General features: G+C 42.4%; 1 protein-coding gene across 3 annotated transcripts in view; it reads right to left on the bottom strand.

Annotated features, from left to right (window-relative positions):
• Positions 1-4,511: 4,511 nt before the first annotated feature.
• Positions 4,512-15,176, bottom strand: part of sfswap (splicing factor SWAP) — a 132,207-nt gene continuing 121,542 nt past the window's right edge. For all 3 annotated transcript variants that reach the window (XM_034709750.1, XM_034709748.1, XM_034709749.1), the window contains exon 19: positions 4,512-5,241. In XM_034709750.1, coding sequence (XP_034565641.1) covers positions 5,176-5,241 — 66 coding nt within the window. In that variant the 3' untranslated portion in view covers positions 4,512-5,175. The remainder of the gene's footprint in view (positions 5,242-15,176) is intronic.

The following is a 15,176-nucleotide window of genomic DNA, read 5'->3' as shown; positions in this document are numbered from 1 at the left end:
GGAAAGTCACCAGTTTACATGGTCGCTCTTCAAACTGTAACACCTGGAGCTGACTGAGAGGCATTTGCACTATCAAGCTCAAAGAAGACAAATGCACAGTTGTGTTTAATGTTACTTCCCCTCCCACCAGATACTTTTCAAGGAGTACATCAAATACCGCAGAACTAAAGTTAGACCCTGGTTCCTGCTATCCAAATGCACAGGGTTCTTTAAATGGTCACCAGTTCCTGGGGGAAATTCCTGCCATGGAAAGGTACCTTAAGTTGTCGGACAGCTACTTTTTCATTTTTCTTGAGAGGGGTAAATGTTTTCTGAGGGTTTCTTTGGATATGACATACAAACGCATCAAAGCAGCAGGTTGACCGGTTGAAATGTGCTGCAGTCAATAAACTGCAGTCACAACTCAAAATTGCTGGCTTGTCAAAGACTCTAATCCAATCATTGGAAAGGAGCAAAATTAGGATTTAAGGGCTGTGTTGAGTTAAGCATACTGTTGTGTAAACTCCTGCACATGGTACTACACAATTCTAACTTTCCAAATAGGTTACTGAATAGAATTTGGTACAGTGTAGGGAAATAATAGTCTATAAAAAAAAGAAAACATCAGCAGCCCAACTGTTTGTGTCAGCTGTTTATGTTTCTCAGTAGGGAGGGATTATTCAGCATTCTTTAGCCTGAGGCTTGAAGAAACTTCACTAACTTTGTTGATGCAAGTTCTTCTGTTCCTGTAGATTTACTCTGATGGTGAAATAAGAACTGACTTTTTGCCTTATGGAGAGGAGGTTTGAACTGTCCTCCGCAGAGCCTTTAGGTCAGAGGAAAAGTCAGGATGTTTTGGATGTTGCATTTTTAAAAGGGTTGGAGGGCAGGAGGGCATTAACTTTACTTTGGATCCATTGGTTGAGGCCCCTTCCTGTCTGTTAACTGTCAGCTCAAATTTAAGAAAGGCCTTGAGATATTGAGGCTCCTTTTGAAGAAGACAGTGTTGCACTCATCCTTTGGTGTTCTGTAGTGGATAGAACTTTAAGTTTGACTGAGAGGGAAAAAGTTTGTTTTCTTTTGTCCATGCACTGTGATGTCAGAAAACCTGAGTCATTGTTGTTTATCTGTCCTGTTATCAAGTCTCTGAGCATTTGCTGATCAGAACAGTCTCATGTGGAACTGTCTCCCAGAGTCTTGGGGATTACATGTGATTGACCTTAAATCTTTGTGCTCACATTGATGCTTATTCTGGAAATTAGCAATTAACATTAGACAGCTTGTATTAACTATTAACTAATTTATTGTTAATACATATGTATGTAAATGTTGACTGGACATTTGAATGGCTCTTTCACTGTTTGTAACAAGCCTTTTTGCCTGCAGTGAGAAAGCAAGGGCTGATCGTCAAAGCAACAAAATATAGTGCCTAATAGTTCTACACCATCACCACATGTTAAAAAAGTCCTGATCCCAAACTAACGCCTAAAGGCTCATTTCAATCAAGTCGGCAACCTCCGGTCGTGAGAACTAAAGCCAATGCAGAAAAACTGCAGTTCCTTGAGTGTCCACTTGAGGCTGGCTTCAGGAGTAGCGGAAACCACATACACACCAATAAAAAGAAGCCGATCTTTACAGCTGATTAAACATGTTTACAGCCTGGTACCAAAAAAAAGTGTAAGTTGGATTCCCTCAATTGACACACTACATGGGGGGTGAATTTATTCATAACGGTGCAATATTGAAGATATTAAGATTACAAGTTTTCCATTATGAGAGGCACAGCTGATTTGAATGACAGGTGGGAATACTACAGCTGTTGGCTAGGAGGCTCAAAGCCCACCCCTTTACCTCACAGAAGCTCCACAGAAGTTAGGTTGATTCAACATTTCCAATATGGCTCCCGCCGACGATTGGCTTTTTTTTTTTTTTTTTTAGAGGCAAACTCAAGACCTACCTTTTTAGTCTTGCTTTTAACAAAGTTTTATTTTTATTCGTAGCAGTTTTATCTATTTATTTATTCATTTATTTATTTATTATCTATTTCAGATTTAGTCACTTTTATTCTACTTTATTTATTTATTTATTTACTTATTTATTTATTTTAAGTCTCACATCTTATTTTCTTTTAATGGTTTAATATTTTAGTCTTTTATTATCTTAGAAATGTATTTTACTCTGGTGATTTTAATTTCCTGTTTTTAATTTTAACATCTTATTTTACCTCCAGTGTTTCCTCATTAAGATAACATGAGAGCGTTTCCTCAGTTTGTTCAGCAAATTATTTAGATTTTTTAAAATGTATTTATTTCATTGTTTTTATTACTATTGTTGCATATTGTGTTGTTAACCTTAGGATTGTGGGGTGGGTTTTGGGTTGGGGCTGGGGCTGGGATCTTTTTCTTAATTTATTCTAAGTTGTTTTTCTTGTACAGCACTTTGTGTTACAATGTCATTGTATGAAAAGCACTTTATAAATAAAGTCTGATTGATTGATTGAAAACAGCGCTTCAGAAACAGATGGGTGACATCACGGACACTACGTCCATTATTTATACAGTCTATGGTTTCAATATGGCACACAGGTTTAATATTTGTTCTTCAGGGCAGTTTGGGGAGCATGTAAACCTTTGCATTTTGGTTAAATCAGGCCCCCAATGCGTTCCCTATGGGTAACCAAATGTGGAGTCAATCTTATGCTGATGATGCACCACTGAGTATTGCTGTTAAGGCATTCCTGCATACAATAAAAATACAACTCACTCATATTTGCTCTATTCACCAAGAACTCACATATTAAAAATGGCAGTAGATAGGTGCATGTTTATATGGCAGAAAAATAGCAGAAAAATAATTTGGCGGGGCCTTAGTGTTTGGCTCGGCCCTACTCGTTGGGGGTCTATCGGGGCTGGGTGGGTGGCTGGTGTCCCTGTCACCCTCCGTCCCCCTGCTGCCCCCTCCCCTGTGGGGGCCTGGTCCGCGGCTGCCCTCGGGGCCGGGTTTCTCGGGGTTCCCTCGCGGTCCTCTTGGGGGGGTGGGGTGGTGCGCAGCTGGGGGGGTGTTGCTACGGCAGCCATTGGGGTGTCCCTCCATGCCCCCGCGGCCTGGTCCATCAGTCGCAGGGCGTGGGTGGGGGGCGTGGCTGGGGGGAGTGGTCAGGCCGTCTGGGGGGGGCAGGGGGGATTGGCCCTGCCGCCTCCGCCCTCCCCCCGCTCCGGCGCGCCGGTTGGCGGGCTCTGGTCCTGGTCCTGCCCGTCTGCCTGGCTGTCTGCTCCTGGTGCCGGGCCCCCTCGGCCCTGGTGGCTCCTTTGGCTCCGTCTTGGGGGGCTGTGGGGGCGGTGTTGTGGGGGTGTCCCTTGGGGGGGCTGCGGGATCTCTCCCCCCTCGCCCCCCTTTCTTCCTGCTGGGTGACCTGGGGGTCGCCCTGGGTGCTCCGGCGGTACGTGCTTGCTTCCGGTCTGGGTCCTTGGCTTGTCCCCTGGCCTGGGTCTCCCGCGGCGGGTTGGGTCCTTCGGTCTGACTGCTCTCGCGGCCCGGGTGCCGGGCTGTACCGCTCGGCTGATCTGACCCAAGTGGTTTCATCTGCACCAGTGGTGGTCTCGTTACACAAATAGAACACAGCACGGCGGCAACCCTCTGACCCAAGCTTCAGTAATGATTGTGGACACTAAGGGTTGCTTAATCATTAGTATCACCCCACGGATTTTTTTTGGCATCATGGTGAGATGGTACAACTCACTCATATTTGCTCTATTCACCAAGAACTCACATATTAAAAATGGCAGTAGATAGGTGCATGTTTATATGGCAGAAAAATAGCATATAAGGTGATGTTTTTATGTATAAGGCCCCATAGTCTGAGTCAGAGTGTGCGTCAAAGATGTGCTCGGCTCTCTTATCCTTATCTGACTTAAACAACTTTTAAAAGGAAAGCTGATAGAGTAGATGGATATAGGAGTGCTCTGTTTATCTGGCAAAAACAGCAAAAAGACTCCTTTTCATTTTTTGAGGATGTTGTTTCCAAACAGAGATATCTTCTCTGCTTAAGTCTTTTTTATTGTTAAAGGTTTTATAACAGATTTGGACATTTTTCTTACAATTGAAGATTTTGCAAGGCCTTAAAAGGTTATCTTTCTGAGCATTTAATCCCCTGTGAGCCAGCACTCTGCCTGAGGTAATCAAGGAGTCCACTAACAATTTCTGCACCCTGAGTTTATCTGTGTGTGGGTCACCAGGGCCTTCTCAGCAGGAGCAGACGACACCCACGGGATTTAAGCCATCAACAGCCTGTCGGGTTTATCAGCAGTGCTGCAGTGACACTGAACAGCCAATGAAGGGTAGAGTTTGTGATCAGGGAACATCTTTGTGATCTTATCAGGGATCCCTAAATAAAGAAGGTGAAGACAAGGACTGAGACAGGGTTGCTGAGTCTGTTGATGTGATTTGGATGTGAATGTGTTGCAGTGGAATTCAAGAAATGATGATGAAGAAGAAGAAAATGTACACTAAACAAAAACATAAAACTCCACTGGTAAGTCATAAACAAAACTTTATTGACATTTTGGGTAACAAAGTGTTTCTGCATGTAGTTACATACATTACAAACCCAAAAAATGAAGGCACACAACAGCGCTAAAGGACACAGAAGAAAATCAAAACAGCTTCTGATAAAGACGGTTGAGGTGCAGGGGAGAAAAAAAAAAACAGGGGTGGGAAAAGAGGGGAAAGAACAGTGGAAAATAGTGAAGGAGGTGAGAGAAGTGAGATGATCAAAACAACACAACCCTTCATAGAAGGAGCAAATACAGACCTCCAGCAGCTTCAGGTAATGCTGCAAAGAATGACTGTCAAAACATGTGAGAAATGTGTTCTAAAACTGGGATGGAAAATACATACGGATCATTTTCACATTTGATTCTTCCTGAACGAAAACATGTCAGCTTATGACATGATCTTCCAGCGGAGGAGCTGTTTCTCATGTCAGGTGTTTAAACAAGATATTCAGCTCAGTGAATGCCTTTGCATTACTTTAAAAGTGCTGCAGAAGGCAAAACAAAAAAAAAACATGTTGCCTACAAACTGCTCAAATACTCAAATCAAGATGACTTAAAATCATGATAAATACTGGGTGATAAAACAGAATGCTGCTCGCTGATTGGCCAAGGATGATGCGGCTTGGAGAAAGGGAGGGCTTCATTAGGAGTTGGGAGGTTGGAAGGTTTTGGAGGTGGCAAGCATGGCTCGCACTTTGGCCATCAGATCCTGAAAACACAAGACAAAAAGAGAACAAGGAGATGAGTTCTATGTACAACACAGCTTTGCACAAATGTGTTGCACCATTTAATGACTGTGAAGACTCCCAGTCACATGCAGGATGGTGTGAGAAAACTCTTCATTTCATCAGCAGCCACATTAAGACCATCACAAAGTCAGCCTACTATCACCTTAAGAATATATCAAGGATTAAAGGACTCATGTCTCAGCAGGATGCAGACAAACTGGTCCATGCATTTATCTTTAGCAGACTAGACTACTGTAACGGGGTCTTTACAGGACTCCCTAAAAAGTCCATCAGACGACTGCAGCTCATACAGAATGCTGCTGCTCGAGTCCTAACAAGGACCAACAAAGTAGACCACATCACTCCAGTTCTTAGATCTCTACACTGGCTTCCTGTCTGTCAGAGAATAGACTTTAAAATCCTGCTGATGGTTTATAAAGCACTGAATGGTTTAGGCCCAAAATACATTGCTGATCTGCTGCTACTTTATGAACCACCTCGACCTCTGAGGTCATCAGGTACTGGTCTGCTTTCAGTCCCAAGAGTCAGAACGAAACATGGTGAAGCAGCGTTTAGTCATTATGCACCACATATCTGGAACACACTCCCTGAAAGCTGCAGGTCTGCTCCAACTCTCACCTCTTTTAAATCAAAGACTGAGACATTTTTATTTGCCACTGCCTTCTTATCTTAGATTATTTTAACTCACTTTAAATTAAAATTTTAATGTAATTTTTAATATATTTCTAATTTTCCTTTTCTTTTCTGTTTTATCATATTTGTCATTTTAATTATGTTCTTTTATGCCTGTCTGAATGTCTCCAATGCTTTTAATGTTTTAATGTAAAGCACATTGAGTTGTCCTCGTGTATGAAATGCGCTATACAAATGAAGCTGCCTTGCCTTGCCTTGCCTTCATTTAAAGCAACTGACAAACCTGAGACAAGAACAGATGGACTTCAATTTACTCCTACAGCTACTGAATTATAAAACAGTCCTCTCTTTATTAACAGAAATGACTCTCTGTGGTGTAAAGGAGTTCATGCTTCAAACTGGGAAGCCTCCTCCTCAGTCAGCAGGTTTAAGATGCTTCCAGCACACAGTGGAGTGTGTTGCCGTGGCTTTTGCCAAACTCCATAAAAAAAGATCTGGTAAACTGAGAACCGTGTATTTCCTTATGCTTTCCAATCCACCACTCATGTGTGTTTAGTAAATTTATAAACATCAAGGGTTGTGCTGTCAGTATTCCAGTTGTTGGGAACTTTCCATCTCTGCTTTCAAACACATGATGTATTTAAAGGTGACATATTACGCTTTTTTCATCAATATATATTGGTCTAAGAGGTCCCCAAAACATGTCTTTAAAGTTTATGCTCAAAAAAACACTTTGAAATCAGATTTTGGCATGCCTGAAAAACCCTCTTCTTCAGTCCTCCTCAGAACACTCTGTTTTCTCTCTGACCACGCCTCCTCAGGAAGTGGATGTGCCTCGGCTCTCCAGCACGTTGATCTAATGTTTACATGTTGGCTGAATATACACGGCTGCTCAGAGATCACGTTACTTCAACCCTCTGAATCCGATCCAGAATCTGATCCTGACGGAGAGGCGCCTGTAGCAGGACCTTTCTGAAGGATTGGTCACAGATTTAGTGTTTCTTGTTGTTTTATTTATCAGTATGTCGACGTGTGTTTTGGTACACAGCTACGAACATGTAGCTATGTGGCTATGCTAACTAGCGCTAGCACTTATCCATGATAAATAAAAATCATCCACTAGATCTTCAAATCTGCAGACGTGGGGAGTAAAACCGACCTTTGTGTTTATTAAGACAGCCTACAACTAGCATGCCTCCCTCCTAAGCTCCTTGTTAGCACACATGTGTGCAGGTAATGAAAAACGGAGGGGGGATTCAGTATTATTTTATACAGTCTATGGGCTGAACAAGCTCCGAGCTCTGACTCCGTGACAGACTGGATATTGTTGTTACGTAACAAAAACACTGAAGTCTGAAACGGCTCGTTTCACACACATTTACAGAAAGGTGGAGAAATCAGAACAGGGGCAGAATGGATTTTTTTCATTCTCGGGGGGTTTGTAGACATGCCAGGGACACATATTTCAGGTAGAGAACCATTAAAAAGTCCATTTTACATGATATGTCACCTTTAAAGAAAGATGTATTTACTCCACTGTAAGGGGATAAGATGCATTACCCCCTCCTAAAGTTAAAACCAAGTCTTCATCAGCAGGAAAGCATCTCTAGAGACCAGTGGTGGTTCTGGGGAGGGGCCAACAATGGCCAGTGCCCCTGTAAAACTGAACCTGGACCTCCCTGTGCCCCCCCCCCTCCACACAAAACAAATATTATACAATAAAAAAAGCTTCGGTATCACGCCGATGTTACAGGCAGAACACATGCATGTGGCACTTGGTTCCAGTCCCTTAGAGCGCTAAGGGACTCATGTTGAGTGTAAACAGCCAAACAGCTGCTGTCAGTCTGCATGTTGATCTAGTACACAGTGGTATATATGTCTAGTATATAGGGATGCACTGATGTTTTGCCAGTTTGTTCTCAGCTGGTCCTCGCCCCTCTCAGTCTCTTTTGTCAGGGTTGAATGTGTCCCTCTGATAACACCCTTGGCCCCAGCCTGGCCCCCCCAGTAAAATTGGTCTAGAACCGCCACTGCTAGAGACAGGAAGTGAACAATAGAAAACTCCAGCTGTGTTTACATGTGCAGTTTTTCTTCATTCTGATTAGAGATTCACACTTCACTGTTTCTAGGAATGCTAAATAAAGTAATCTGATTAAGACGTGTGTACATGCATCAGGCGTTCACTCTGAACGCTGACGTGCAGAGATGTTGCAGTGGTGTGATGTGTGGAAACAGCAGGAGAGACTGTTCCCTCCGTCTATTTCTGTCATCGCTGCATCATTGTACAAAATGTACCACAAATAAAGGGGAAAACAGAAAACGAACAACACCGTCAGTACTCGTCTCTACCTACTGCTTCTCCACTCGCCCCTGCACTAGGGATTACACTCTCCTCCTTTCTTTCTCTCTCTCTCTCTGACTTTTGATGTTCATATTCATCCATTATTTATGTATTATATTTCTTGGACAATAAAGATGCTCAGCAATCCTGAGTTCTTTCTAAGTCTTTAAAAAAGTTAAGTATAGCACAGACAAATGTTGCTTTGCCCTCAACATGTTTCTTTTAGTTCCTGCGTTAACAAAAGTAGAAGAGTTCCGGGGTCTTTTAGCCCCCAGAACTACTTTACCCTGAACTAAAAGGTTCCTGTGCCCCCATTGTTGCCTGTGTTTCAACCGGGTAGATTGTGCAAATCAGGCCAGTGACGTGTGGAGGAAATAAAAAGTAAATGCACTACACCACCAGACCAGTAGAGGGCAGTAAAACAAAGACGAATGCCATTTATCACAAATGACACCATAGAAGAAGACGGACCGGCAGGTATCACAACAGTTAGCCTGTTAGCATGAAGAGACTCAGCTGGTGCTGTTTTAGATGGTGCTATATTTCATCACAGATGGATTCACTGAATCAACACGTGAGAGGAGATAAGCGCGAGTAGCAAAGACGTTTCAACACGGCTTTAAAATCCTTTTGAACTCAAAAAGCCGTGGCAGAGATCGGCGGTGTTTTGGTTTAAACAGCGACCCTGTTAACTGGAGACTTTCAGCCGGATGCATCCCTCATGAACGTCTTTAGACGATCATTGAATATCTGAAGAGGATATTGAATCTTAAAAGTCCATCTGTTTTTCAACAGCTGTGTAAACTCCACAAACACTGTTACATTCAGCTGAAGGTCTCCAGTTTACAGGGTCACTTTTTAAACCATAACACTGGGAGAGACGCATTCACAGTGGGCTGAGAGAAGACTTCTGTTATAAACTGCTAAATCAAGAGAATCACAGCTTCTTCTTTTGAAAAGTACACACACATACAAAAAAGATAGAACAAATACAAACTAATGAAAGAAAGAGAAATCAAGAGAATCACAGATGTGTGTGATGTTATTGTGGACGGAGGGAGGAATAAAAACACTGAGGTTAATCTACCAATCAGACACGTTCAGCATTGCAGGCCCTGCCCCCCGAAAGCCCTGGGTCTTTTTGAAAAGTACTACCCCCCTAGCAGGGGCTTTTTAGGGGGGAGATTATCTACCCCTGAACTAAATTTAGACCCTAGTTCCTCCGGTTGAAATGCCCCTGTAGAGTCCAACCAGGAAGACATGATTGGATCAAGTGTTTACATAATGATCTGAATCCAAATCTGAATGAAATGTCTTTCCAAATGGTCTGAATTGAATAAATCTGTTCCATATGGTGTGTTAACATGAAGCATATTAATTCTGATCAGGCTTAAACGTGGTCCATTTAAATCTACTCACTGATGTGTGCAGTTTCTTGAACAGCCACTGCTTACTCCAAAGCAGGCAAATTCTTAGAGAGGCTCATCTAAATGCCCAACTTTCCTGAGACACTTAGCTGAAATACACATGTTTACAGTCTGCTCTCAGTCTTTATTTCCCCAGACGTCTCTGCTACTCACCAGGACCGTAAGCAAGCCAGTTTGCTATGTGTCACAAGCTCTCTTAGCTTTATAAGTCCAATAAATAAATAACCCTCGCCAGCTTCTACCACAAACAGATTCTCATTTTCTAGGAGAAAATGTCCTTAACTATCAAATCAGCCAGATGATAACTTCGCCTTGGGCATACACTGCACAACTTTGATATTTAAGCGTTTGAGGTTCAAAAAGGCAGGGGTGACGTCACCGTGGCTATTTACACTTTAAACAGAAGTAGGTCAAGGACAGGATGCATAAATAAGTTGTATAAGGCTGCAGATTTAACAAAGAGGACAGGATAGCAGATGGAGAGATGGTAGAAAGAGATGTGCAACATAATGCCAATACCACTCCTCCCCTCTTCAGCTAATATTGGATAAATTGCTGACCACTGGGCAAATGCTGGTATCACTGAAAAGAAAGTGCTCATCTGAGTCTCAGGAGGGATTCATACACGCATGGACAAATCTCCACCCCCGAGCTCTCCTGACAGATGAGACAAATTAACAGCTGTAATCACAGAGGGAAGGAGCTGTCATATCAAATCACTCAAAAGGCTGTTTGTCTCTAAACCCTTGTGGATCTGCATATAAACACAAACACACAAAGTAGAGCTTTTTTTGTAAGTGAATGTGAGAAACAAACTGCTCCACATAATGATCAACTGAGTGAAAAGTTACAGAACTGATGGATGGATTTAATTTTTTTGGCTACCTTGGCGAATTAAAGTATAACAACACGTGTCAAACATTAGCAGTTCATAGAAGTACAATAAGAGATACAGCTAACCCTTCTCAGAGTCATAAAGGGATTGGAAGGCACCGACCTAGATACTTCTTATTGCTTAATGAGATCAAAAAACTTAAACCCACCTACTACTCAGCCTCACTGAGACACAATGTCATCCCCACAGCTCTGTTATCACAGCACAGTGAGTCAGCAGTGGCATATTTGGATCTGATGAGGTACATTTTACCCGCGGAGGTTCTATAATTGGAACGTTGTCTTGTTATGTCATTAATTCAAGGGGACGCCCAAATTACCGGCCCGGTGTTAGAAGTGAACAGGCTCCACTGAGTGAATTCTGGATGTGACAGGCCTGAGGCGGGAGGTGACGATGGTGGGGGGGGGGGGGGGGTCTGCTTGATTCCTCTCAACAGCTTTCATTTCTGAGTATTTCTAAGTTTTTTCAAGGAATCAAACATTATTTATGAGCATTAGTTATAGTTAGTTATTCATCAGCTAGCATCAATCAATATATCTATACTCTGTAATTATCTCTCTATAGCAGGGGTGCCCAAACTATTTTTTCAAAGAGGGCCACATTTAATGTTGTCAGAATACCTCAGGGCCAGTGGCTCCTACTGAGACTTAGGAATCCTAAACGATATATATGAAATCTCTATTTGATAACAATTATTTTATTTTTTTCTATGTAGTCCTTAGTTCTCCACCAGCCATGTAAACATTAGCAAACTTTATCTTCTTCTGGAGGAAAATGTTTTTCATCAGGGTCGGGCAATGTGGGAAAAAATATTGTATCATTATTTTCCTATGGCAAGATCAAGATCTGGATTTCATCAGACTTCTATTTTGTGTTGTTTTTAGGACTTTTCTGACCAGCAGACAACATTTTAAGAACTAAATAATTTTTGTCCTGCATTCTGAAGTATTTTTATTCACCAAATTTTGCCTTTTCTGCACAATTTCATAACTTTGATCTTGTCTTGTGTCCTCTTTTGTGTGTTTTTGTGTTTTTTCATCAAGAACATTTTCACATCATGATAAAAACATTAATTTGAAAACCTGTCAGCTTTAAGAGTTCTTGTGTTTCCTCCTAATTATATTCTTGCAGAATATCCAGAGCTATGGCTTTATACAAGTAGTCCATATGAAGCTTTTTGAGACTTTTCTGGATTGACTTTAGTTTTGTTTGTGCGCTTGAGAGAAACTGCAAATGTACAGATGATTCAGAATGTGATTAAGTTCTGTGCTATTAATAACACAATTTAAGATGGAAGCTTGGGGCCATAATTAAGTGGACCGTGGGCCACGATTGGCCCCCAGGCCGCACTTTGGACATGCCTGCTCTATAGCATTACTCATGGTTGGTTGCAGCGTTTGCCATTCCTGCATGGGATCTCAGTTTTCTACCCACATTTACTCAGAGAGACCTGGGCCCACATGCAGGTCCAGCCATTAATCAAACGGGACCATTAGTCTGAACATACCGTTTTGGAACGGCCCATTTGGCCGTCGCGTTAGCTGCATGCACGACTGCAAATAATTGGCCAATTAACTAATTGCGGCATGAAAGTGAGGCTGGTGCAAAAAGTCATATGTCCTGGGAACCTCCTGGAAAACCCCGATCCAACAAATTCAAACTGCACATGCCTGCTACACATAAACAACAATAAACATGGCGAGGGGTACCGGTGTGACTGAGAGAAGATCAAGACAAAACTATTTTTCAGCAGAAGAAGAAATGGACATTTTATTACAAGAATAATAATAAGAATAATAATATTTTTTCTATTGCTTAGCGCCGCTCGAGTGGCTGCTTGTTGCAGCATTTCTCTCTCTTGGTTGTTCTTTTTTCACATCTGTTTAGTTCTCTTTGTATTTGGAGCCTGTCATGACTTTTAATGACTCATTTGTTGGCCATAGATACCAAACTGGCTACGTTTGCAGTGTTTGTTTTGCTATTTTCGTCTGCGTGTATGCATGGTAACATTGTTTACATATGAGATCAGCTGTTAGCAGCCCGTAGCGTGTTGATACTAGATGATGCTAAACAATGCTAGGCCCGATCTTCTCTGTGAGCTGAGGAGAAGGAGGTGGGGACGACTGAGGTGCAAGCTTGAAGGGATGGCGTTGACCTGTCCTTCCACCCACCGTTATGGGGACTGTGGGATCTGTCTACGATGAGGTGGACGAGCTAACCCAACACCAGAGTAGCATCATGCTAACAGAGCTAACAACGAACACGAACGCCACATTGGAAGGATTTCACCTGCTGTGGGCGGACAGGATACAGGAGAGCAAGACTGAACTAACTGGTGAAGAAGGCCAGCTCAGTCCTGGACCCTGTGGAGGTGGTGGCTGACAGGAGGATTATGACCAAGCTGTCATCTTTGATGAACATTTATTTTCTATATATTCTTGTTGGAATTCTTGTACTGTACACCTTTTTGTTTGCTGCTGTAACTCCATGAATTTCCCCTTTGAGGGACGAATAAAGGAGTATCTTATCTTATCTTATATAGAATGCACAAACAGCTGTTATCAGCAAGTCAATTGTCAAAGATAACAAACAAGGTGAAAGGGAAAGTTTGGCTGAAGATCTTGAACCGTGTAAATGCGTGTGGGGTTTCTGAGCGCACAGTAGATTAAATGAATCCCTAAATATCTGTTGTCTTCTCATATTTCGTCTTAAAGGGTAACACATAAGCAGGATGTCCTCCATCCTTTAAACAGCCTAACAGGTGAGGTAATCCTGCTGTTAGCACCTGTAATGGTGGGTTCTACCTCCATTAAATTAAATGCGTTGTTGGGGCGTTAACCTGGCTCATGCAGACCACTAATCAATTTGTTTTTCACCATTAGTACAAACGGCCAGTTTTCACTGCAAATGACTGGATGTGCATACGGACCCAGGTTGTGTGCGGGTTATGCCATGTATTTAAATTAACTGAAGGATTCTAAATTCTGTTAACTGGTGTATTCATGCAGGATGTGGAATCCTTACTTACTTATTTAAAACATTTTGGTTTTTAATGATTTCTGGGACATAAGGCCCATTAAGCAGAATAGGTCTTAAGTGGAAGTTAACGCACTAAACAATATCAACCTCTGTTAACTTTTAACTCTACTACAGCTGTGTTGCTGACTTACTCTGGTCATGCAAACCAAACACAACCTACTCCTTCCTGATTCAAGCGATCAGCTGTCACTAAGTCGTGTTAAGAAGTGATAATGAAAGTACTAAAACTTTGGCATTCTTTGACAGGGGATCTGTTTTTAATGTTGCGGAACGTAAAGGAACTTAAAGCTGGGGTTGGTAATCAGATTTAGATCCACTTTTTGTCATACTGGTTAAAATGATCTTTATGTCCTGATGGTAATCAATACATAATGTGTTCTTAAAAAAGAACCAAAAAAAGCTGCTATCTACAGCCAGAGTAAACCTGGGACAACACAAACCAATCACCATTTTTTGGGTGCCAAAATTGTAAACCAATCAAATCCCTCCTGCGCGTACATTCCCCTGGCGTGCACTCTGAGTCTCCGTCTCCCCTGACTCTATTTCCTGCTCCTCTCGCTCCACCTTGGGCCTGTCCCCTCTGACCTGATGAGGTGCTTTGCTCAGGACTGTAGTCCGGATCAGAGTCTAAAAAGCTCTCACCACGGGGGCTCTGACAAGCAGAAGAATGAATGACATTTACTAAGTCCTACAGAAAATGTAGATGTACTGTAGCGTCCGTCCGGACGCTGTAGTGATGACGAGCCGATTCGTGAACACGTTTAGTTTTAATAACCGGTCACTGTCGGCCGTTACCACGGCAACCAACAAAACAACAATCAATGTTTGAATGAATGAAGAACTTCTCCTCTTGTCTCTCCTCTCTCCAGCTCACACACTCTACACCTCTCCTGATGCCTTCACTGACTGTCAACACTGTAGGAATTAAGAGCATCTACACTGAACATGTTTAACAAACAGTAGAGCTGTTACAGTATTATATATGTGTTATAACTTTTCTCCTGATATCGTGTCACCAGTACAACTGGATAATGCTAGAATGACAGTTGTAAGTACTAACAGCAGCCATGTTTGTTTGTGTTTTTAACTTTCACTATGAGAATGTTTTGGTGAGGACCGGTTTTGAATCAGTCAAAACCGGTCGCAAGTCAGCGGCGCTCGTGCATGTGAGCGGGGGGGGGGGGGGGGGGGTCATTTCGGAGGAGCTCCGAGGGGAGTGGGGGAGGGGTTAGACGGAGTCCTGAGGAAATGCTACACTCAAATTCATGCTGGTTTTCCAAGACTGCCAACCCCAGCTTTAACAAGAAGTGGCCACATTGAGCTGCAAAGATTTCTTCAAACAGCCTGTACCCCTCCACTATTTAGAAGCGGTACTGCTGATACCGCCCTGCCTTGTGTGGAAAGCCACATGTGGTGATCAACAAAACAAGGTTGCTTGTGGCATTCTGCAAAAAAAGGAAAGCATTAACTTACTTCTTTATTAATACATCATTTGACTCTGGCAGCAGTGTAACCAATTGTATTAGCTGTGGCATCATTTTGTCAATCTGACTGTCTCAT

Source organism: Notolabrus celidotus, chromosome 19 (assembly GCF_009762535.1).
Source record: "Notolabrus celidotus isolate fNotCel1 chromosome 19, fNotCel1.pri, whole genome shotgun sequence".
NCBI classification, from domain to species: domain Eukaryota; kingdom Metazoa; phylum Chordata; class Actinopteri; order Labriformes; family Labridae; genus Notolabrus; species Notolabrus celidotus.
The sequence above is the reverse complement of the archived record's forward strand: the minus strand, read 5'-3'. Positions and strand labels throughout refer to the sequence as shown.